The 22462-nt window shown below is 39.4% G+C and overlaps 1 protein-coding gene across 4 annotated transcripts in view; it reads right to left on the minus strand.

Annotated features, from left to right (window-relative positions):
* fgfr3 (fibroblast growth factor receptor 3) overlaps positions 1-22462 on the minus strand; it is a 41800-nt gene that overhangs the window by 16460 nt on the left and 2878 nt on the right. For 3 of the 4 annotated variants that reach the window (XM_065297078.1, XM_065297077.1, XM_073812800.1), the window contains exons 2-5: positions 20716-20949; positions 10821-11081; positions 8094-8159; positions 6127-6296 (exon numbers count right to left, since the gene is read on the minus strand). In XM_065297078.1, the coding sequence (XP_065153150.1) occupies positions 6127-6296; positions 8094-8159; positions 10821-11081; positions 20716-20857 (639 nt within the window). In that variant the 5' untranslated portion in view covers positions 20858-20949. The remainder of the gene's footprint in view (positions 1-6126; positions 6297-8093; positions 8160-10820; positions 11082-20715; positions 20950-22462) is intronic. The other variant, XM_065297079.1, reaches the window with a different exon arrangement.

The following is a 22462-nucleotide window of genomic DNA, read 5'->3' on the forward strand; positions in this document are numbered from 1 at the left end:
GAAATTATGTTTTTTGAGGAAACATTCCAGGATTTTTCTGATTTTAATGGACTTTAATGGACCCCAACACTTAACAGTTTTAATGCAGTTTAAATTTGCAGTTTCAACGCAGCTTCAAAGGACTCTAAACAATCCCAAAACGAGGCATAAGGGTCTTATCTAGCGAAACGATTGTCATTTTTTGCAAGAAAAATAAAAAATATGCACTTTTAAACCACAACTTCTAGTCTTCCTCCATTCGTGTGACGCGCCAGCGACCTCACGTAACTGCGTCATGAGGTCGAAAGGTCACGTGTTACACATATGAAACACACATTTGCGGACCATTTTAAACAATAAACTGACACAAAGACATTAATTAGTATCATTCCACATACAACGTCGGAACGGTCCTCTTTCTCCACACTTGTAAACACTGGGGCATAGTTTCGATATGACGCGTCACAGGACCGAAGGAAGACGAGAAGTTGTGGTTTAAAAGTGCATATTTTTTATTTTTCTTGCCAAAAATGACAATTGTTTCGCTAGATAAGACCCTTATGCCTCATTTGAGATCGTTTAGAGTCCTTTAAAACTGCAATTTTAACCTGCATTAAAACTGTTAAGTGTTGGGGTCCATTAAAGTCCATTAAAATGAGAGAAGTCCTGGAATGTTTTCCTCAAAAAACATAATTTCTTCTCGACTGAGCAAAAAAAGACATAAAATTTTGGATGACATGGCGGTAAGTAAATTATCTGGATTTTTATCTGGAAGGAAATGGACTAATCCTTTAATTAAAAATATCTTCATTTGTGTTCAGCAGAACAAAATATATATACAGGTTTGTAACAACATGAGGGTGAGTAAATGATGACAAAATTGGAATTTTGGTGTTCAACCCAGCTTTGGGTCAAAAAGGGACAATCCAGTAATTTTTAAAGTGTCCCTTTAACCTTGCATTTACTGTACATTTAGGCATTTTGCAGATGCTTTTATCCTTGCATCAGAATGAGCTAATTTATAAACATGAAATGCACAAAAATAGTACAAAAATACGAATGCATAAAAATTATAATTTTAACAAATTTATGTTATTTAATAGCTATTTAATTTAATATTGTGACATTTTTTTTCATTTTCAAATTAATTACACAAAAAAAGCAGGGCTTTAAACTCTTTTAAGATGTCAAACCTCAAAAAATGCTCCTTTGTATCCTGTTGTGGATAGAGAGGTTAAGAAAGTAAATTAGGACTAACTTGACACTACCATTTTGTGCATGTGTATGTGTCTTAAACATTTATCTCAATGTGTCCACTGAAGAAAAAGCCCTGAAGAAATCTCAGCTGTTCAATCTACACAAGCACATTATCTAGAAGGAAAGGGAGGACAGAGAGATAAAGTCTATTTAACCCTCACTTCCTCAAAAGACAAGTGCAGAAAGTGTGATGTCACACTGCACCATTCAGATTCTGATACTGAACAAACCCAAGCAGATAATCTGCTGTTTTACTGCTTATATTCCTCATAGAGTTTAGCTGTTAGCATTTTAAAGAGTTAAGACAGGTTTTATTTGGCTAAACTGAATTGTGACGTTATTGTTTTATTATTAGAAATGTCAGGTCTCTCTTGAGTATCTGCATGTTCAGGATTTATAGTTGTGCCAGTCTCATTCTGACAGTGGTGCTGTTTAATTTGACCCACAGAGACAGGTAGCAAAAACAACTGACCCCGGGGCTAGTCATTAAAATGACAAAACTCTTTCACTTTCTCTCCCTAGAAAGTGCAAAGTCTGACTAAAAACAAAATGTTTTACTATTAAAAGAACCCATCAATATTGTACAGATGGCCTATTATCAAACACTTTTACATGAAAGTCTGTTAAGGGCTCTAGAGAATGTACTTCAGGCCAATATGCACATAAAACTGGCAAATTCAGAAGGTTTAATGCTTTCAACAGCTATTACTACTAAATTGGAAGTAGTGTACTGTAGCTGTGTTTTTTTAAACTGTGCCACTGTATAGCCAAACAGGACTTACAGTGTGTCCACGTTGTTCTCTAATTGTAATATAATGCATAAGAACACTCTTAAATTGCAAATACAAACAAACTTAACCATGACTAGTCAATAGGCACTTTATTTTTACATAGTAACGCTCTGTACAGCTAACCTATGGGAGTTTTTCCACTGTGTACAGTAGCCTACCTAATACCTGGTAATTGTTTAAGTACGACCTCGCACCGACACTAAAATGTGACGTGTAAACACTGCAGATCACTGATTGGTCAGACAAAATCTTCACGAGTAGCGTCACTGCTAAATGCAAGATATGCTAACCCTTGTGCACCCTAGAGCAAACCAAGTGACATCAGCGCTTTGTTGTTCAAGTTCCCAAACTCCCTTCTAGCGGTGAACAACATTCACATGCTGAGAAACAAAAACACCATTCCACTGAAATGCTCAACTGCTTCTGTGTTGTGCGTTTGTTTGTATCGCATTTATAAATATGTCGCGGCAGTAGAGGCAACACAACTATAACAATAAATCTACAATCCCACCCAATTTGAAGTGCAGTGGAAAGCAAACTAAGCCAAATTAAAGCGAGTCGAGTCGTGCCGAGACCTAGTCATACAAACACACACGCAATGGAAAAGCATCACGAGTGGTCGGGTCATAGTCAGAATAAGCAGTAAACTTTTTCAATACATCAGGCTGGTGAAGATTAAACATGAAGTATTCGAAAATATTCACTTGATCAACTTAAATTGACCCAAGGACTTAATTTAGTTATGTACCGCAGTGACATCCAGACAAAAGGCACATTTGTCAGTGGATTAGAGATTCAGCATTTCATTAGTGACGTGCAAAACGCTCCAAGCATGCCGAATTTGAAACACGGGTGCTCCCTACAGAGAACACAGACTCAAATTGAGTCATCTCTCTTGAGGACATAACAGCGTTCCTGCACTCGAACGAACGCTCTGTTTTTTATAAAAGCATCGGTGTGTATGTGTGCGGGAGGTGTGACTAACCCACCGCGCCACAGATTAGCATTCTAACAATGCGAGTTCGGTTGCCATATGTGAGCGTAACAAAAGCCACGCCCCCTCCGTCAATCAAGCTCCCTAAATCGCCACGGCAACACCCTCTCGGATCCTCCCCCTACTGATGACTCAATAGAAAGGTGAACTTTGACCTTAGAACCCTGGCAGTGAGGGACCAACAGTGACTGGGTTGTGTGTTTAACTGTGTGAGTGTTTATATGTGTGGCCATTTAAAAGTGAAAGCTGTGAGAAAGTCAACTATCCAAACAAAGCCAAGGATACGTTTCAGCATTGAGAGTACGCTGTGTGACTAATTTTCTTGCGTTTTAAACTATCTTTTTGCAATTAAACAAGCTTTTGACCGTACGCCAGAAAGGTAGTCCAACATACAATCGGCTCCAGTGCCAACAGAAACATAATCACTGCATTATTGTTCAAAAAGCGAGTTTGAAGATTGAATACCCTGATTTCTCAGGAAGTCATTATGTTCGATGCATTGTACTTATAACACATTAAGTTTGTTTGCAAGTCATCTGCACCATCATATGCAATTTCACACACATGAGAAATTGAAGACCCCTGACTTTTAGCCTTGATCTTAATAGAGACAGAATCCATTCAGTGTGAGCTGTCATGCCTCTGTGTATCTGTGTGTTAAATAGAGCTATTATGACGCTGTCAGACATCTCTATGCCAGCAGTGACTGCGTGGATGCAAGAGAGCAGGTTTGGTATAAAGAATGACCTGGGGTCAGTGCGGATCCCTGCTGTGGGTATACGTACGTGTGTTTGTTAGGGCATTGTGGTCACTATGGCCAAGTAGAGGTGGAAAGGTCAATGTTTTGTTTCTAAATGTCTCTCTTAGGAGACACTGACTAAACATGTTAAAGCTAAAGTTAAAGGGACACTCCACTTTTTTTGAAAATATGCTAATCTAGGTATTTAGGTAATCTAGGAACTATACTCTCATTCTGGCGAAATAATCAAGGACTGATGTAACATGGCTGCAGGAGGCGCAATGATATTACGCACTGCCCGAAAATAGTCCCCTTGGTAACTTTCAATGGCAGGGGACTATTTTCGGGCACAGCGTCATGCCAGAATGAGAGTATAGTTCCTAGCCATATCTGCCTAGAAAATCACAATTTTTAATTTTCCGTCTGTCTTAGTACACAATGTAACTACAGAAGAGCCAAGTTTTAAATAGGAAAAATATCGAAACTCTTCGGTTATTTTTTAGCGCGATGCTAATGGTCTAATTAGATTCAATGGATTATGCTAAGCTATGCTAAAAGTGGTACCGCCAGACCCGGAGATCAGCTGAATGGATTCCAAAACGGTAAAAATCAAATGTTTAACACTAAGGGAGCTGGAAAATTAGCCTATTTGTGAAGGGAAAAGTGTCCCTTTAAAAAGATACAGTTCACCCCAAAATAAAAACTTTACCATTATATAGCATTTGAACCCCAATGTTTTTCATTGTTCTTCAAAACCCAAATACAGATATTTAAAAAAAAGTTTTTTTTGGTTACTATGGAAGTGGATGGTGACCACCTCAGTCACCATCCACTCCCATAATAACCAGAAAACCATTCAAGCTTCAGAATGACCTCAAAGTGTTAAATAAATAACTCTACTCGAATCATAGAGGCTGTTTACACTTGGCATTAACATGCGTTTTCATCGATTGGATCAAAAGTGGACGACGTTAATGCCAGGTGTAAACGGTGTTCAAAATGTTTTAAACGCATCCACTTTCGACCACTTTCAACCACATCCAGAGGTAGTCGAAACCACTTTCGATCGGATCGCTTTGGAGCTGCGGAACGCAATGTGCTTGAATGTGTTCGAACAGCCACACGCGACCGCCTTCTCTCCGCCCATTTATCTAATCTGAGGTATTAAACACAAATTTTACATCTTTTTTTTACTTCTGGCGTGAACATATGGTAAACAGAGCTATTTTTAGCCTTTCATTGATAAAACTACTGCGGGTGTTCTCCGTAGTTTCGTTTTGAAAGCGTGAAAGTTGCGCAATCCTATTTCATCAATTGCGCTGAAAATTCAGAGAAAGCTCTTACATACACACGTACAAAACTCTGTGCAGCATGTTTACTTGCTAAACAAGCAGTGGACTCCGACAAATTAGGTTGCGTCCATATAAACTCATAATTACTCCCGCTCGGGTTTGAATGACAGCAGAGAGACTCGCCCACAGTCTCACGGACCACCCCCTCACAGTATTCAGGACAGAAGCGGTCGAAAGTGGACAAAAGAGACGGATTTAAATACCAGGTGTAAACGTAATGTGTCTTTCTCGTCCACTTGTGATCCGATCGATGAAAACACATCTTAATACCAAGTGTAAACAGCCCCATATATCTTAAGTGTCCTGAAGACATTTACTCCTCTACTTTCAGGTGGACATCGCTGTTGCTACACAATATTTAAGAGCGAACATCCTAAAAGTGCCTAAACAACAGTTCAGACACAGAGAATGTGCACTAAAGTTTTTTTTAAAACAAAAAAAATCTGCATTTGGGTTTTGAAAAACAAAGAAAGACAATGGACAAATTCAAACAACATGTGGGTGAATAAACATTTTTGGGTAAACTATTCCTTTAGGGAATACAATGTGCATGAATGCGAGCATGTGAGAAAGATTTTGGTGTGTTTATGTAGTATATTAGTATTGTTATTGGTGTGAGGTTGCTAGTTGTGAGTTTCATGTTTTTGTCACAAATAGCCTGAACTAAAACTGTATCTGGGCTTGGGATATTCTGAAGAGAAACGTTTGGGATCGCTTGACTTGAATAAAGACATAAACTTAAACGCTACAAAGAACAAATAAATAACAACAAGACCACACACAACATTCTGCTTCTTCTGAAAAACAGCAACAGGTGGAAGTTTTCTCGGGAGACTACGAGCAAATCAGATCCATAGAGAGAGAGAGAAAGAGCTCTTGAAGAAGCAGATGTTGAGCATCTGTGTAAACTGTAAATAACTGCAGACTTGTATTATTGGCGACCCCAAACACACACAGATATATTTACACAATCAAAAATGAATACGCTCATAGTCTTTATCAATATTTTCTTACTTTAATTCCACCCATCCTCTGCTCTCCCTTGAATTCTTTCCCATTTTTCAGCCAGTGAATGGTGGGCGTGGGGTTGCCGGTCGCAGGACAGCGAAACTTCACCGTATTGGCGGCAGGGACGGCTAATAGCTTCTTCTCCATTCGGTCGAGTCGGGTAAATGATGGAGCTTCTGTAGAAAAAAAACAGATTAGAAACAAATTAAATGCTACTGGAAATTTTTTTTGTGTTTGAGTTTAATTTGAAAACTAGGAACCTAAAAACATTTATGGATAAAATAAAGCTCTATCCTCTATATAAGTATATATGATAACATTTACATTAACAATTTTTTAGGGGGTAGGGTGTTCCCTATTTGGGAGATGTTGTGTGGGTGAATGTTTATGGAAAGATTTTTCCTGTGCGCTCTGTGGTAGCGTCAGACTGGCTGCTTAATTCCGAGACCGAATTAAAAGTTGTTTGGAAAAGCAAACGCAGACACTAAGCCTGTGTTAACATGAGGCATTCACACTCTATAGAGACAAAACTCTGAATGATGCTCAGTCTTAAATCCTTCACAGAGCTATAAACACATAATGCAGATTTCTCATGATTAACTGTCATAATAAAAGATGATTTTCCTCATCTAATCCGTCTACAAATTCAGTTTATAATAGCGACTGTCATGGGTCACGTCTCTGTTTATGTTTCCTAGAAGGTAATGCCAAATATTAGAGCATAAACAGTATCCTTTAGCTAAAACAATTTTTTTCATTGTTTAATATTCATGCTGTTTGACAAATATTGCATTGCAGTTTAAATGTGTGTGTGTGTGTTTAAAAGATTCTTTCATCCTTTGTTAGACAATTAACTCCAGATCGCTTCAACTTTCAGATTAAAACTCACAGATGTATGATCTATGTCTGAGCATACACACATGCTTACTTAGCCATCTATAGGGATACGTACTGTTAATGTAGACTAGACTAACCCAATCTCACTTCTAAAAAAAAAGAAATATCTAACCACAAAATGTAATGTTTATATGAATAACTTTTTTTAAATTAAGATTGATCAACATCTCTGTAACGCACGCACACACATTATAAATATTTTTCAGTTCGCAATACACTCAGATGGCATGCGGCCAGGTAGTGAAGCATGTACAGTCAAACTATCACAGGCACACTATGGGTCTGTACCCAGCAGTGGACCTGGCACATGCATGTGCACATGTGTGTCTCTGTGTGTGTTTTGCCCTTGCTTACGTGTTTTATGTAGTTGAGCTTTGAAGCGGGGACCACAAATCTACAGTGACCTAACTTTTATTTCATTCACGTTTATTCTCCAGCCAAAATAAGCCATCAAAGTAAAGCAGAACTCTAGACAGCTGATGTTACACACAGCTTACTTCGTTACGAGCACTGCATCATTAAGATATTACAGAATGATGTCATCAGATGTCACACACACACAACCTCAGCTCTTCTCGAATGCTTCAAAGAGTCCAGACCTCACAGTGCTCAGCTCTCCCTTTCTCTCTCTCTCTTTTTTTTTCTCTGTGTCCATCTCTCTTTCTTAATTAGAGCTGGATTACTGGTCATTAAACTCTAAAGGGTTTTTGGTTTTTGCTTAATCCCTCGTTTCGTGCCCTCCCCTCAACCCTGAGACCTCCCCCACCCCACCACAACAGACAGACGTATCAGCCTTCCCTTTCTTTTAAGATTGAGATCTAGTTGAATTTGAATGCATATCATTTTCTCCCACATTTCTGGTCACATTTCCCTTGACTTTAAATTATTTCTCCTTCTCTCCTTCTCTATCTCTCTCCTGAGAATGTGCGTAGGGGCATCAAGTGGAAGTAGCTGATGAAATGAGATGCAACCTGTATCCCCAGCTATAAGAAATGCATCAATCCCATGCACTTATAACACAACAGAGACTTTTAATGAAAAATTATAAAAATGAGAAATGAGAAGGTGAGACACACCATTTCCATTACCTGCATCGTCCTCATCTTCATCATAGTCCTCATCATCACCTGAGGACAGGGAATCTAAAAAAAAACAGTGACAGAGAGATAAAGAGAGGTCTTGTTACTACACCACACTGTGGCCTTTCTTTATGAACAATGAACCTATTCATATGATCTGCAGAACGAGAAAAATAAACTGATAACAAATCAAAACCAATTACTGCACCCACACTCTCTCAAACACACACATATACACATACACCGAGCGGTTAATGGATGACAGATGTTAGCAGGGATTCGGTAAGCGAAGCATCCACAACAGCTGTATTTTAACACAAATGCCCTGAAACTCTCGTATCCTGCTTGTAAATGAACTCATTCAGAAGGAGAAAAAAACACAGTGACCCTGAAAAAGAGATTATTCTGTCTTCAGCTCCTCCTCAGTGCACTTTTACACAGGTACAACCACACACTCCTAAAATACCAGTCGAGCGTGAAATCCAACACTGGGCCCATTTAGTGCTAAAGATCAGCTGTTACTGAGACACTGAAGGTTTCTGTATGTTCGTGTGTGGGTTTGTCACCAGACAGTTCGCTTGCTGTTATACTTTTACTTTTTTGGCTGCTGTGGTTTAACTTTTAAACATTTTTGGAGATGTTAGGCTTCTGTTAGCTGTGTGCTGTTCTTTTTTAAAGAAATTGTACATTTAAAGAGGTGTCACATCAATAACATGGCGATGGTCTACTGTACTGGTTGATTTTATTCACAATCGGAAAAAATGTTAGGCTGTTTAAAGGATTAGTCCATTTTCTTAAAATATTAATTTACTCACCACCATGTCATAAGGGTCTTATCTAGCGAAACGATTGTCATTTTTGACAATAAAAAAATGCACTTTTAAACCACAACTTCTCATCTATCTCCGGTCCTGTGACGCGCCAGCGCGACCTCACGTAATTCCGTAACGCCGTGGAAAGGTCACGTGTTACATATATGAAACGCACATTTGCGGACCATTTTAAACATTAAACTGACACAAAGACATTAATTACTATCATTCAACATACAACAACGTCAGAACGGTTCTCTTTCTCCACACTTATAAACACTGGGGCGTAGTTTCGCATACGTCATCCGTGACCTCTTGAAGTGATGACGTATTGCGTGAGGTCGCGGTGACGCGTCACAGGACAGGAGATAGACTAGAAGTTGTGGTTTAAAAGTGCATATTTAAAAATGTTCTAGTCAAAAATGACAATCGCTTCGCTAGATAAGACCATTATGCCTACTTTGGGATAGTTTGGAGTCCTTTGAAACTCCGTTAAAACTGCAACCTAAACTGCATTAAAACTGTTACGTGTTGGGGTCCATTAAAGTCCATTAAAATGAGAAAAATCCAGGAATGTTTTCCTCAAAAAACATAATTTGTTCTCGACTGAACAAACATTTTGGATAACATGGTGGTGGGTAAATTATCTGGATTTTTTTTTTAGAAAACGGACTAATCCTTTAATTGGGTAAAATATGGGCAAACCCAACTGTTGGGTAAAATTAACCTATAAAATGTCCATATTTTATCCAACATTATTTAAAACAATCCAGGATTTTTTAGAGCATGTAAATGTAATTATGGGACCCTTGTCATTTTTGGAGGTGGCCGCTTTTATTTAACGGAATAGTGCATAGTGAACATTTTGTAAAACAAATGTTCACTTATACACTGCTGTCTATCAGTGTGTCACTGAGATATATTCTGTATTAAGTGTGCAAAACAGGATATTGCTGTCTTATGGACTCTTTATCGGCATGCAGTAATTGGTGCGGATTGTGTGCCCATTATGTTTTTTTGCTTTTTTATCCAGACGCATGTGGGGAGGAGAGCTGATTTGTGCTGGCCTAACGCCAAACACATGTGGGTAGAAGAAACCTTTCCCCTCCACGTTCCCTCATCCATCTGCTTTAAATGATGAGGTGATTCCAGATAATTACATTCTAATTAGTTGCCAATGAGCAGCTCAGCTTGTGTCTCAGAGTTTACAGGACTTAAGATCACCAAACACTATTGTTTAAACATCCCGTTATAAAACACCCACATGCCCATACTCACGAAATCAAGCACACTCAATAGTTTATACAGTATATTGCTTGTTACAACATGAATATGTGTGGAAATGTTTGAGATTGCATAATTCTATACTACACTTACAATTTCGTACACCAATGCGTACTGTACATTGTCAAAATTTGCAAAGTAAACCGTGTACAATAATCTATCCCACAATTCAATGCGCTCAACTCGACTTTCCATTTCAGGATGGGGAATGAACCATAAGGTATTACATTTACAATTTTTAACATCTTTTATAATTTCATCAGACTGATAAATAAAACAAAACTGAATCCGTAGCGACAAAAAATACCAAAGGGCCTATTTTTTGTAATACTCTAATTCTTATTCAGCTAAGGCCCCCATCGCCCTTAAAACATGAACAGGTCTGTTATGTCCCCTGGAATATTAAACAGTAAGCACACTGTTTGAGATTTTGTCTCATGTTGCATGTATGAAGTTTGCTGGTAGGTGTGCCAGGAATATGTCTCCAGACCTGCTTGTCTGTTGGGAACAAGTTTGACTGGCGAGTGGCCAACTAATGCACTGCATGCCTGAGCTCGCGTTCAGAAGTCTGCTTTACGAAAAAACAACAACAACGGCACTTAAAGATATTAAAAACAGAGATACTGACCAGTGACTTTGACCGTGTAGTTGCTTAGCAGCGTCTTGTTGTGGGCGTGTCTACAGGAGTACACCCCCGAGTCTTCATAGGAGACATTGATGATGCGAAGCACTTTGTGCCCCACCCGTGTACGGTTGCTAGGAGACAAGGAGTCCCCGTCTTTATGCCACACGATGGGGAAGTCGTGCTGAGCGCAGGAGAGAGTCACGGAGTCCCCGACTCCTGCCACGTAGTCTTCCAGAAACACATCTGCCTCACTCGACGCCCAATCTAATAGATCGAAGAAAAGAGATACAGGTATTAAATCCATGTTTTTAAGCTATCTAGTGCACTTATAAACTAAAAACAATATTTAAGCAACATTTTAACTTTTATTAAAAATATCAAATCCAATGCTACCTAAAATAAAGATGCTCCTCCCCCTAATGCTACAATGTCTGAGAAAATAGTACAAAAGCTGTCACTGGGACAGTACCCTTTAAAATGGTCCTAATATGTACCATTTAGGTACAGACATGTACCCCTGAGATACCAATATCAGGGTTCCAACACCTTAGTTAACTTCAAATTCAAAAACCTTTCCAGGTCCAATACCCTCAAATTCGGACTAAATGTGAGAGAAAGGTTACATTTTGTTACCTTTAAAGATACATTGTTACAGTTCCCTTTCGAGGGAACTCGCACTGCATCACTGCGGTGACACTTTGGGGACGCCTCCAGGGGTAAGTGCGTCTGAATGTGTATATCAAATTCAACCAATGATGAGGCTTAACAACAAAGACAGGGTGATGCGGGAGCTAGGAAGTATATCGCTATCTTAAATATTGCCAAAGACGGCGTTACATAGATGCAGGAAGTATGGCAAGGGAGACGCAGCGTCTCGTTCCCTTCTCAGGAAACAACAGTTACATACGTAACCTGAGACGTTTTCATGTGTCAAACACAACAAAGAATTTTGGTATGAATCAACATTCGCATACAGAAGATATAAGCATTTAAAGCGAACAGTTTAGCACGTGTGCTTAAAAAGTCTAGAATTTTATGATATTATCCTACACTACATAGGGAATAATATTGATTTTTTTCCAGGGCCCCACCCCATTGACAGCTTTTGTACCATTTTCTAAAAGTGTATTTGCCTTAAACTACCAATAATAATAGTAAATCATGTATAATGTAAAGTACATTGGCTATTTTACACAATTTAACTCTTTGTTGTTTCCCACCTAACGTTACTGTATCAAAAAGCATTGGATGGCGACCACTGGGTCTCTATTATCGTTTATAATAAAACATGGAAGATCTGCAGTTTTGAGAATGAAAATAAATGCCTATATTCATCCGAAGATGGGCCCAACGTTAACCAGAAAAATAAACAAATAAATATGTTTACCAAGCACTGCAGTGATCATCATGGAGACTGTGATGAAGAAATAACATTATGGGAAAAAATATTCCACCTCACAGAGCTTCCTTAATTTCTCTCCCCATCTCTCTATTCCTTTACTTCCCTCAAACCCTGTTTTCATTCTGTAGCATCTCTAGCACTATACGGCTCTTTCAACTTAGTGACATTCATCTGTGGAAAGGCAGCAGTAGATTTACAAATGTCTGATGTGTTTGATATACGCAGCGTTTGTGTGTGTATGAGGTCAGAGGAGTGTTGGCAGACGGCTCGCAGACGCGACTAAGCTGGAGGGGAATACAAAATCAGCCATATGAATTATAGATCGACTGCTACATGTGAACACACACACATACAGTCAAGCATAAGCCCATACACACTGCTATGTCTGAGATGGTCTAAAACCGAAGACCCCACGAAGCGCAAATATCTCTTTGATCACTTTTTATATCGGTTCTTCTGCTCTTTACTCTTGACGCCGTCACGTGTAATTCTCCATCCTCCTTGTATACCTTCATCTCTTCCCTTTCATCTTGTCATTTCTTTACCTCTCCTCCGCTCTACCACTTTAACCCAAAGGAGGTTTCTTCAATGAATAAATGCCTCTGTACTGTATGTGTCTATTCTTGATCCTGTGAAAGAGGAGTGTATGTATGTTTGTGTAACACTCTTGGCCCAGTGAAAGACACTAATGTGTGTGGGGTGATGGGTTATAAATAAATATCATAATTGGCTACTGTGCGTTTCCATATTTCCTGGCGTCCCACGAGGCGTGTGGAGAATAGAGCCAGTGTAAGCTGAGGTTTTACAGAGCTGATATAGGAACCTCTTGAGAACCGTAGCTCAGGCGAGATGTAGCCTTTTATGAAGACTTACGACTTACACCGTAAGGGCTACGCAAGCTCATTCATAACGTACTTACATTTTCAGAGAAACCTATGGCGGTCATTAAAGTAAACCACTAGTTTTTAGCGACCAAACTAGATCATTAAATTAGGGGCAACCATTCCAGATGTGAACCTTTATACAAAGCATCAAAAACATGCATGCCATACTACGTCCACCATCCAATGCTTGCAATCATACATTGGCTATAATCAGCTTGGCGTATTTTCATAATCACTGTGGATTCAAGGACTTTTTATATTCAGCAAGCATGTACGTAGACACTCACACATGCGCATGCATTGAGGACGGTGTTCCTTTGATCAGGTGGAAAAGATGAAAGGTTTTTTTGTGTTTTGCCAGGGCAATATTTGAGCTGTGATTTAAAGCTGGCATTGAAGCAGAGGTACTGGAATATATTCATCCACTGGTAATAAATATGCAGTCTATGCATGCATGTATATATGGGACAGAGAGCGTATGTAAGGGTGTATATAGGAATAGTCATTTTTATGCTTAATCTAAATGTATTTTATTCTTGCAGCTGTCATAATTGTAAAAAGCACAAGCAACAATTAGAAAGGATATTTCTGAATCGCTGCTAAATGTGTGTGGATTTTTTTTCATAGCTATATTTTACGACAATAGAGGTTATTGTTTTAACCCTAACACTTTCTTTTAGAAGTACATAAAAGGGCTAGTTTGAAGAAATTATAATTGGCTAATACAGAAACAATAGAGCTCTATTGTTCGTATGTCTTCACTAAGATAAATATTTTTGTGCTGTGTTTGGAGTGGGAGGTTTACATGGCCTCTTGATTTATTTGGTTGTTTATTACAAAGTTCAGGCTCTTAACCCCAACATCCACACACACACATACGCTTTCACAACTGACAGAATGAGATAAATGTGTGTACTAATAACAGGATCTAGTTCCACTTGTTTTGTGTGTTGCAACAAAGTGACAGGTTAAAACAAGAGAAAATGAGGGAAATACACACACACATCATAAGATCTGTTTTGACACCATGTGATCAATACAGAACATGCAGCTGATTTATAGCCAGTAATAGTTTATGTACTCATAGAGCTCACACATACACACACACCCGCATGCACATTAAATTGAGCTTTGCCAGTCTGCTCTTTCCCATAACCTGCTGCTTTTAGTTGTCTGGCGTGGTACCCTCAGTGAACAACCCCTACTGTCACCTGACCTTCAGACCGTATAACACACGCATAGTTTTCTCGCTCTCATCATCCTCCAATCATTATCTCCCCCACAATGTGCTGAAGTTGTGTATGGATACTTTGAGACCCAAAACACAAGGCTGCATGATACAAGGTGTGTAATTTACTGTATGTCCCACCAATCATTGGTGGGACAAACAGATAATCCAACCTCAACCTTTGATTAATGGTTAAGTCAACAGCTGTGATTGGCTGGTCATGATGCAATTTATTTCTGTTTTAAACGTTAAAGTGTGTGTCCACGGTATGAGAGAGAGAGATTGAGAGAGAGATGACCAGAGCCACAATCAGGATTAAGTCCGAAAGGGAGTTGGAGTGAGAGTCTCCAGCGTGTTACCTCTTTTATTCTGCCTTGTTGAAGCGTGTGTATATGTGTGTATAATGGCAAGCCCCTGAGGAAAGTTTAAGAAAGACGTTGCATCCAAAAAGCCTTGTCTACACAAACACACACACATACACGCGCACACACACATACACACTCCAGCTTCACTGAACTAATTAGTAACGGAAGCGAGATGTTCAGAACAATCGGACCTCATCAGGAGCGTGAGCCAAACTCTTTCAGCACACACGCTCTCTCATATATGTCTATAGAAATGACATACTGTAGACAGCTTGTCCTGCCCGTGTGCTAAAAGAGTGAATATTTTAAGATGCATTTACACACGCATAGAAAGAGACACAAACACACACAGAAACAAACACACAGGTTATAATCAGGCATCGGACGACCTTAATTGTCATTCCATAGACGAACTGGCCTAGTTTCAAACTCTACACACTGTACAGTACACAAACTCAAAAACACACAGTCAAGTGGCTTGTAAAATAATTTCAACATGTTTTATATTAAAGAAACACATTCACTTCAACTAAATCATTAGAATATTTTGCTAACGTACCACGGGTTTCTAGCCAAATCATTTTCTTTTCCAAATATATTTTTTTTAGGAAGTAGAGGTAATCACTCATCTTGAATCTTTGGTAACCTTGCGGTTCAATATCTAGTTTTGTTTTGTGTAGATTAGATGAGATGCAACAGCAAATGGGATGCACAGCCGAAATGAAAGTAGTCATCTTAGGCTACGTTTACACGGAAATGATATTTACAGAGAAAACGCAAAAGTGGCGTTTTTATTCCACATTTATACAAGCGTTTTTTTGGGGGGGGGATCTGAGTGCATATGGTGACACAAAAGTGTGTGATATTTTATGTAGTATGCACTCCAGGCGGCTAGGTGGCAATGTGAAGCACTGACATACAACAACAACCAATCCACGCGCCTGCACACAACCATCTTCCTTGTTCTTCCAGGTCTCGTCCAAAGCCGTCTGGTTTGCCTCCGACGAATTGGGGCTTCAACAATTTGATAGAGGTAATTAATGCACCTTCTCTGATCAGTAATACTAGCTGTGAATATTTCGTACAACTATTGGAAAGACTCTTGTATATTTATCAGAGCTGCTATGGCAACTTCAAAGTCTGACGTATGGAAATGGTCTGACGTATTGAAATACTCCGACATGTTTGTTGTTATTTTCCTGAACTGGCGCATGCCTGTGACGTAAACGCGTAAGCAGTCATCGTGAGCAGACTTTTGTGTTTTTACCCTTTAGACGGGAACGTGATGGTAGAGCATTTTTAAGATTACCACCCTGGAAGGTGGTTTCACTTTTTTGCATTTTTAAGCCCCAAAAATGTCGTCGCCATGTAAACGAAAGGCACATCCGATAAAATATTTGGACGTTTTTTTCACCCTCGGGTGTTTTTGTGTAAACAGGGCCTTATTTTACACCCTAACTTTTCCTCTTTGTCGCAATTTGTGTGTGAAACATGAATTGCATTTTACTTTATGTACTCATCTTTAAGTTTGTTGACATTCCCTGCAAAATCCAATAAGTTTGTGTGTTGTGAATTGTTGTAAGGTAAGAAGACTGTTTTGTTTATCATAGTTTACATACTTACTCCATAAATGACTGTGTTTTTAACGTAAATGCAGCTTTAACAAAATATTCCTTGAAAACTGACACTATTATCCATTGACTACACTGTTGATACACGACTGACAGATTTTTCTTTCTCTTTTAAATTGTTAGGTGTCAAAATGTGTGTTGTAAAGCATCAGCCAAATAAGCTATCTTACCTGTTTGAACAAAACTAAATATTGATCTTGTGAAGATGGGCAGAATAAGACATGAAACAAGGGCGACATTCCTTTTTCAACCTTGTGACCTTAGATTGCCCTCCAGAAAACACAACTGATTAAGCAAAAAACCCACACAAACACATCACCTCCCAATGGCCTCTGCCCGCCCCCCTCACCCCTTCTGTCTTTATGTACAGTATGAATAGAAACATAGCAAAGAAAGTCAGAGAGAGAAAGAAAGAGAGAGATGGGTATTAACTGGGCAGGAAAAGTATTAATCCTCTGCCTCGCTTCCTTAGCCAATGATACCCAATAGCAACTGGCAACAGCTGCTCTGAAATATCCTCATTCACACACACACACATACACACACACACACACACACACACACACACACACACACACACACTCAAATACAGTCTGAGCGTATCATCACGTATAAACAATACCATTTATAGCTAAAAATTATAAATAAAAACATTTGACACTGTTTAGTCTACTACACAGAACGAACAGCTAAAATCTGAAACCAAAAAGTTCATATGGCCCGCTGTCATTGTGTAACATGGACACAGTGATAAACAAAGCCAACAATTTCAGTCACACATTATATACATTAGTGTGTACTAACTATACAATAAAAGTGCTTCAAGAAACATTTTGGCTAAATGGTCAAAACTGGTCCCTAGCTGTCACTGGGGCAGTACACTTTTGTACCTAATGAGTTCATATTAGTACCACAAAGGTACATATTGGCACCAAATATATACATATCTGTTCCTATATGGTACATATAAGGAGCTTTTTAAAAGTGACTATTGAATAAATGTGTTATAAATGCATTATTAATGCTATATAAAGTATTCATAAGCATCCCTAGAGAGAATGCAGCTGTCAAACCGGAAACTGTGCTGCTTACAGAGGACACTTATATGTGCAAGAGATACCAACTTTAACCCAAACCTGAACTTTAAATCAGAATCGAACTAAATACGAGGAACTTTTGTGACAAAGTAAACACTGGTGTGTTGTTGATGTGTGCGTGCATGTGTGTGTGTATTTGTGAGGGTATGTGTACAGTATATGCATGTGTGTATGTGTTGGACCCAGGACTATTGCCAGGGCAGAGGTTCATTCCATGGGTGGTAAAGGAGAAGTCGACATATCTGTGTGAGCGTGTGTGTTTATTGGATTTCTTACAACACATAACTTCTGCCATCTGTTCCTGACTGCCAGGAGTGGTATATGGGGAGTTCAGCGCAAATCACGAAGAGCAACACATGCACACACTGACGTTTATAAAATGAGGGCATATCATGGACATACTGCATGAAAAAGCTGATTATACTGTAATTCCTATAAACTAAGCCTAACCCACACCCTAAAAGAAAACATTTAGTGATAAAACGTTTAACAAAAATGTGGCCCAGCCAAACATGTACGCACACACATTTACTCACACAGAACCGTCTGTTCTACCAATTCTGACTGTGTTAAATGTTTTAAGTATCCAAGCAATTTGCTTCAGGGAAACTAATAATTACATTTAAGACACCCATCCTACAGGCTGACAGGCCAGCAAGTGTGTACGTGCTTCACACCCTTCTGACTGTGTGTGTGTGTGTGTGTGTGTATGTAAGGGTGTGCATTACTGTACAGGTACAGTATCTGTAAGGACGTGTGTAGACATTTGACATTCGTAGAAAGTGTTTCTTTGCCTATTAATAACTCATCGGCTGACCCGCAGAGCCTTTCAAAGAGCATTAATTAAGTGACTGGACCCCAACTAATGACATTTGTTTACCGAAACTCACGCACCGGATCTAAATGTGTGTAAGCAGAATGCCATAAGTGGATATTGCTATGGGATGGATATTTAAAGCATAATGAAGGCCTTTCAAGTGACATTTAACAAATGCCATTTTGGTGACTTATATCTTTTCGCTGTTATTGCAGTTTTTTAAAAGCATTTAGCCAGTTCACTGCTTTTAACTGCATTATAAAAAGTCACTCAATTTGGATCCAGAGACTTGGAAATACAGAATGAGATATCATAGGCATAGAGAGAGAAGATAGGGGATTTTGTGGTTAGGATTACGAGTGATAAAGAGATGGGAGGTAAAGTTATTACAGCTTCTTATAACAATTTCTTCTTGTTTATGCTGTGGTTTTGCCAAAGACGTTCTGCATTCTGTTCCTTTTGGACCACGTGTAAACACTATGTGTAATTCTCTCACCGTCTCCTAATATTTACCTGCTATCATCATGAGACATCAGATCCTTTAGCAATCAGGCAATCTTTCCCAATAAACACACAGCAGAGACGAGGGCCAAAAAAGCATCGAGCCTTCGTTCTGTTTTCTAAGTGACTGTAGCATGATTAGCAGACACATCTCGAGTCCAAACAAAACAGACACTCAGGTGAACTCAACCGAAAAATGTGTCTTTAAGAAACAATCCACACCTATCAACATCGAGCCATACCTGCCCACGTATCCAAGAAAGTCGGACTGCGTTCTGCCTGAAGAGATAAGCTATTTTTCACTTGTAACACACACACACACACACACACACACACACACACACACACACACACACAGACTTAACTGTCATGTAATCCACCCTACAGGGCTCCATCCGTCAACTGCGGGATAATAAATCAATGGCAAGGACAAAGTGTGTTTACATAATATCATCTACACAAGTGTTCATCGCAACAATACTCGCTCTGTATTTTTGTACCAACTCAGCATGTTATGCACAGACCAAGCGAGGTGAAACTGAGACGCTTAAAATCACACTGACAAACAGCAAACTGCATTTAATAAGGGCACATGCATAACTGTGCGTTCACACCAGATGCAAAAGAGGCGGCAAGCGTGAGGGATTAAAATTTTTATGTCAACGCAAAGATGCGAATAGGCATCCTGTGTGGTAAGCGCGAATGAGACGATTGGTGCGGAATGCGCAGAAGGCGCAAAGTTGATGGCGCGTTAACCAATCAGGAGCTTACTCCAGTAGTGACTTGATTACAGGAAGCGAGCGGACCCCTTCCATGATGCGAATTTTCGCGTGAATGTCTCGAATGACAAGAATTTCACACGCGGCTTTCATGCGCGAATGAAGTGAGAGAAGCAAGTAAGTACACACCAAATGCGGGCGAATCGCTCTAGGTTACTCGCAGGATTTAACTTCGTATCATGAGAATTTTTCGCTTGAGTTGAATATTTTCAACTTGGGCGAAGATGCATTTGAGGCGAATAGCGCAAACACACTGCCCATATCGCGTCATTCGCATCGTCCCACGCGAGGACACATCTGATCGCGTCTTTGCATTGACTTTTTATGTTATCTACTCACGCAAATCTTTGAACTCGCGTCTGGTGTGAACCCACAGTCAAAATGTTCAAGCGTCCATCTACGTGCAGAATTTGAATCACTCTGATTCAGACAGATTCCTTCATTAATTGCTCATATTAATTTGTGATTAATTCAACATTGTAAAAAAGTGGGTTAACTTAAAAACATTAGTCAACTTGACGTTTTTGTTGAGTTAACTAATATTTAATAATTTTTTTAACTCAAAAGGCAAACAGGGACATTTTTAAGTTGAACCAACAAATACACTCTTACAAGCAAAGGTGCCATTTTTGGGTGAAATGGCTCCATAAAGAACATTTAACATCCAAAGAACATTCTTTAGATTATAAAAAGATATTAAAGAAATGCTTCTTTTAAGAACCTTTCACTGAATGGTTCTTTGAGGTACCAAAATGGTTCTTCTATTGCAGTGCTTCCCAATTCTGGTCCTCGAGTCCCCCACCCAGAAAGTTTTAGATGTCTCCTTATTTAAAACACCATTTAACTCATCAGCCTCCTTCCAGAATGATTAACATATCTCCCTAACAAGCTGATGAGTTAAATCAGGTGTATTAAATAAGCAGAAATCTAAAACATTCTGGAAGGGGGTACTCGAGAACCAGGCAGGATTGGGAAACACTGTTCTATTGCATTGCTGTGAAGAACGTTTAAAGCACCTTTATTTTAAGTATCTTGCTAAATCGAGCTATATCACCCCAACAAAATATTTATAAAGTAAAACAACTAAAAAAAGAAAAACTATTATTTTACTCAATTTCATGTGACAAAAAGTATAACCCTCCAGACAGTGAGACAAACAAAACAAAGAAATGAGAGTAAGGTGCGATGTCTGACCTGTGGGCTCCGAAGACAGCAGCGGGACGCCGTACACTGGAGGAAGGACGAGGGCCGTAAGGTACAGGAGGAGACAGAGCTGCACCATCCCGTGGGGAGCGGCGCGGGGTTTGTCCTCACCACACTGATCAGACTCAGACATCTTCCACAGTTTCACACATGCTGTCAATGTAGCGCAGTCACACACACGCAAAAACACACACAGTCCTGTCCGAAACACCGACGGTCCCTCACCTGAAACACAACAGCAAGAATATCATATTTAACATTCATAACATACATAAGAGAAGAGTTTAAGAGGTGATGTTCAATGAGTATTAGGTGTGTTTCTAAAATGCTCTTAAAGTGCAATCATTTGTATACACTACATTGAAAATAAAGACGACGACCACACAACTGCTTTGGGCACATAAAATTGAGTTATTTTATATAATACATCCTGCGCTAGTTTAGAAGAGACTGGGATTTGTTGTAAACTCTCTCTTTTGCGTTCTTTCTCTGCCTCTTTTTTTACTTTCTCTCTCTCTCATTCCTTCTCTCTGGTCGGGCTACTCTGAAACACGTCTTTCACTAAGCTAATGCAAACACACTTATCTCTCTAAAGAAAACATACGCTCCCCTCATACACTGTGTGTGTCTGCTCCCCGCCACATCGAGAATTCACATTAGACACAATAAAAGCAATGTAAAGAGGTATAAATGTACACATACCCACACATACATACAGACAGACATGGTTTGGTACCCCGCTGAGAGATTTTCACAGAAAGACATTTCAGAAAATGAGCGAACACAGTGTTGCTTTAATCTTGAACTCTTGTTATTTCAGAACAGCCTTGGTTTAGCGAACGCAGGCACACAAAATGCTTGCGTTCACTTTAAACGGTGGCTTTCTTCTGGGACGGCCACAGAAGAGACGCACACATACATTCGTACACCCTCTCGAGACTTTCCCGGCTCTGTTTTTCTTTCCCCTGACGGGCCGACGAGCTCGGGTCTTGGTCAGCACATACTGAAGTATGCCGTGTGTTGAGTAAGTCAGTGTTTTCTCTGGCTGGCACAATGAGGGAGTGTGTCCACTGCGGTGAGGACTGATAGTGTATCAGCACTGCTTGTTTGTAGGAGAGAGGGGTTTATTTGTGGAGCGTATCTGTGAAGTGTATTTCTGGAGTGTGTATAGTAGTAGGTGCATGTTTCTGAACTATCTTACAGTAAAAGTGGAGGAGGCCTTAGGAAGAAAAAAACTCTGGGTTTGCTTCTATAATCTCTCAGATAAAAGCAAATCGTACAAAAACTGTGGTCGTACTGTATGATGGTCATTCGTTGATGGCTTGACTAGTTTACGTCTTTCATAATAATCCATCGTGTCTTAACTCAAATCAATATCGCATGTCCATTCATTTATTTACATGGTAGGTTATCATATGCAATTTAATGGATACCCAGCCAGGCATTATCACAAAATAAACTCCTTTAGGGTAATACAAGACCATACTGACAGCCCTGTCTGGTTTTTGTTACTGTATTGTAGATTATGCAGTGCCTATACTGAAATGGTGTTTTCGAATATTAAACTGAGATAAATCTTCTATGACCATATCCTGGATCTAGTTTACTTTAGATTATCCTCTGGACTTGCGTAACTGTATGTATTTGGGCAATGTGTTTGAGTATTGTAACACAAAGCAGTGCTTAGATATAACCACCTGGGACTGTGCATTACAACACTGACCACCAGCAATGGAAA

Source organism: Paramisgurnus dabryanus, chromosome 20 (assembly GCF_030506205.2).
Source record: "Paramisgurnus dabryanus chromosome 20, PD_genome_1.1, whole genome shotgun sequence".
Taxonomy (NCBI): domain Eukaryota; kingdom Metazoa; phylum Chordata; class Actinopteri; order Cypriniformes; family Cobitidae; genus Paramisgurnus; species Paramisgurnus dabryanus.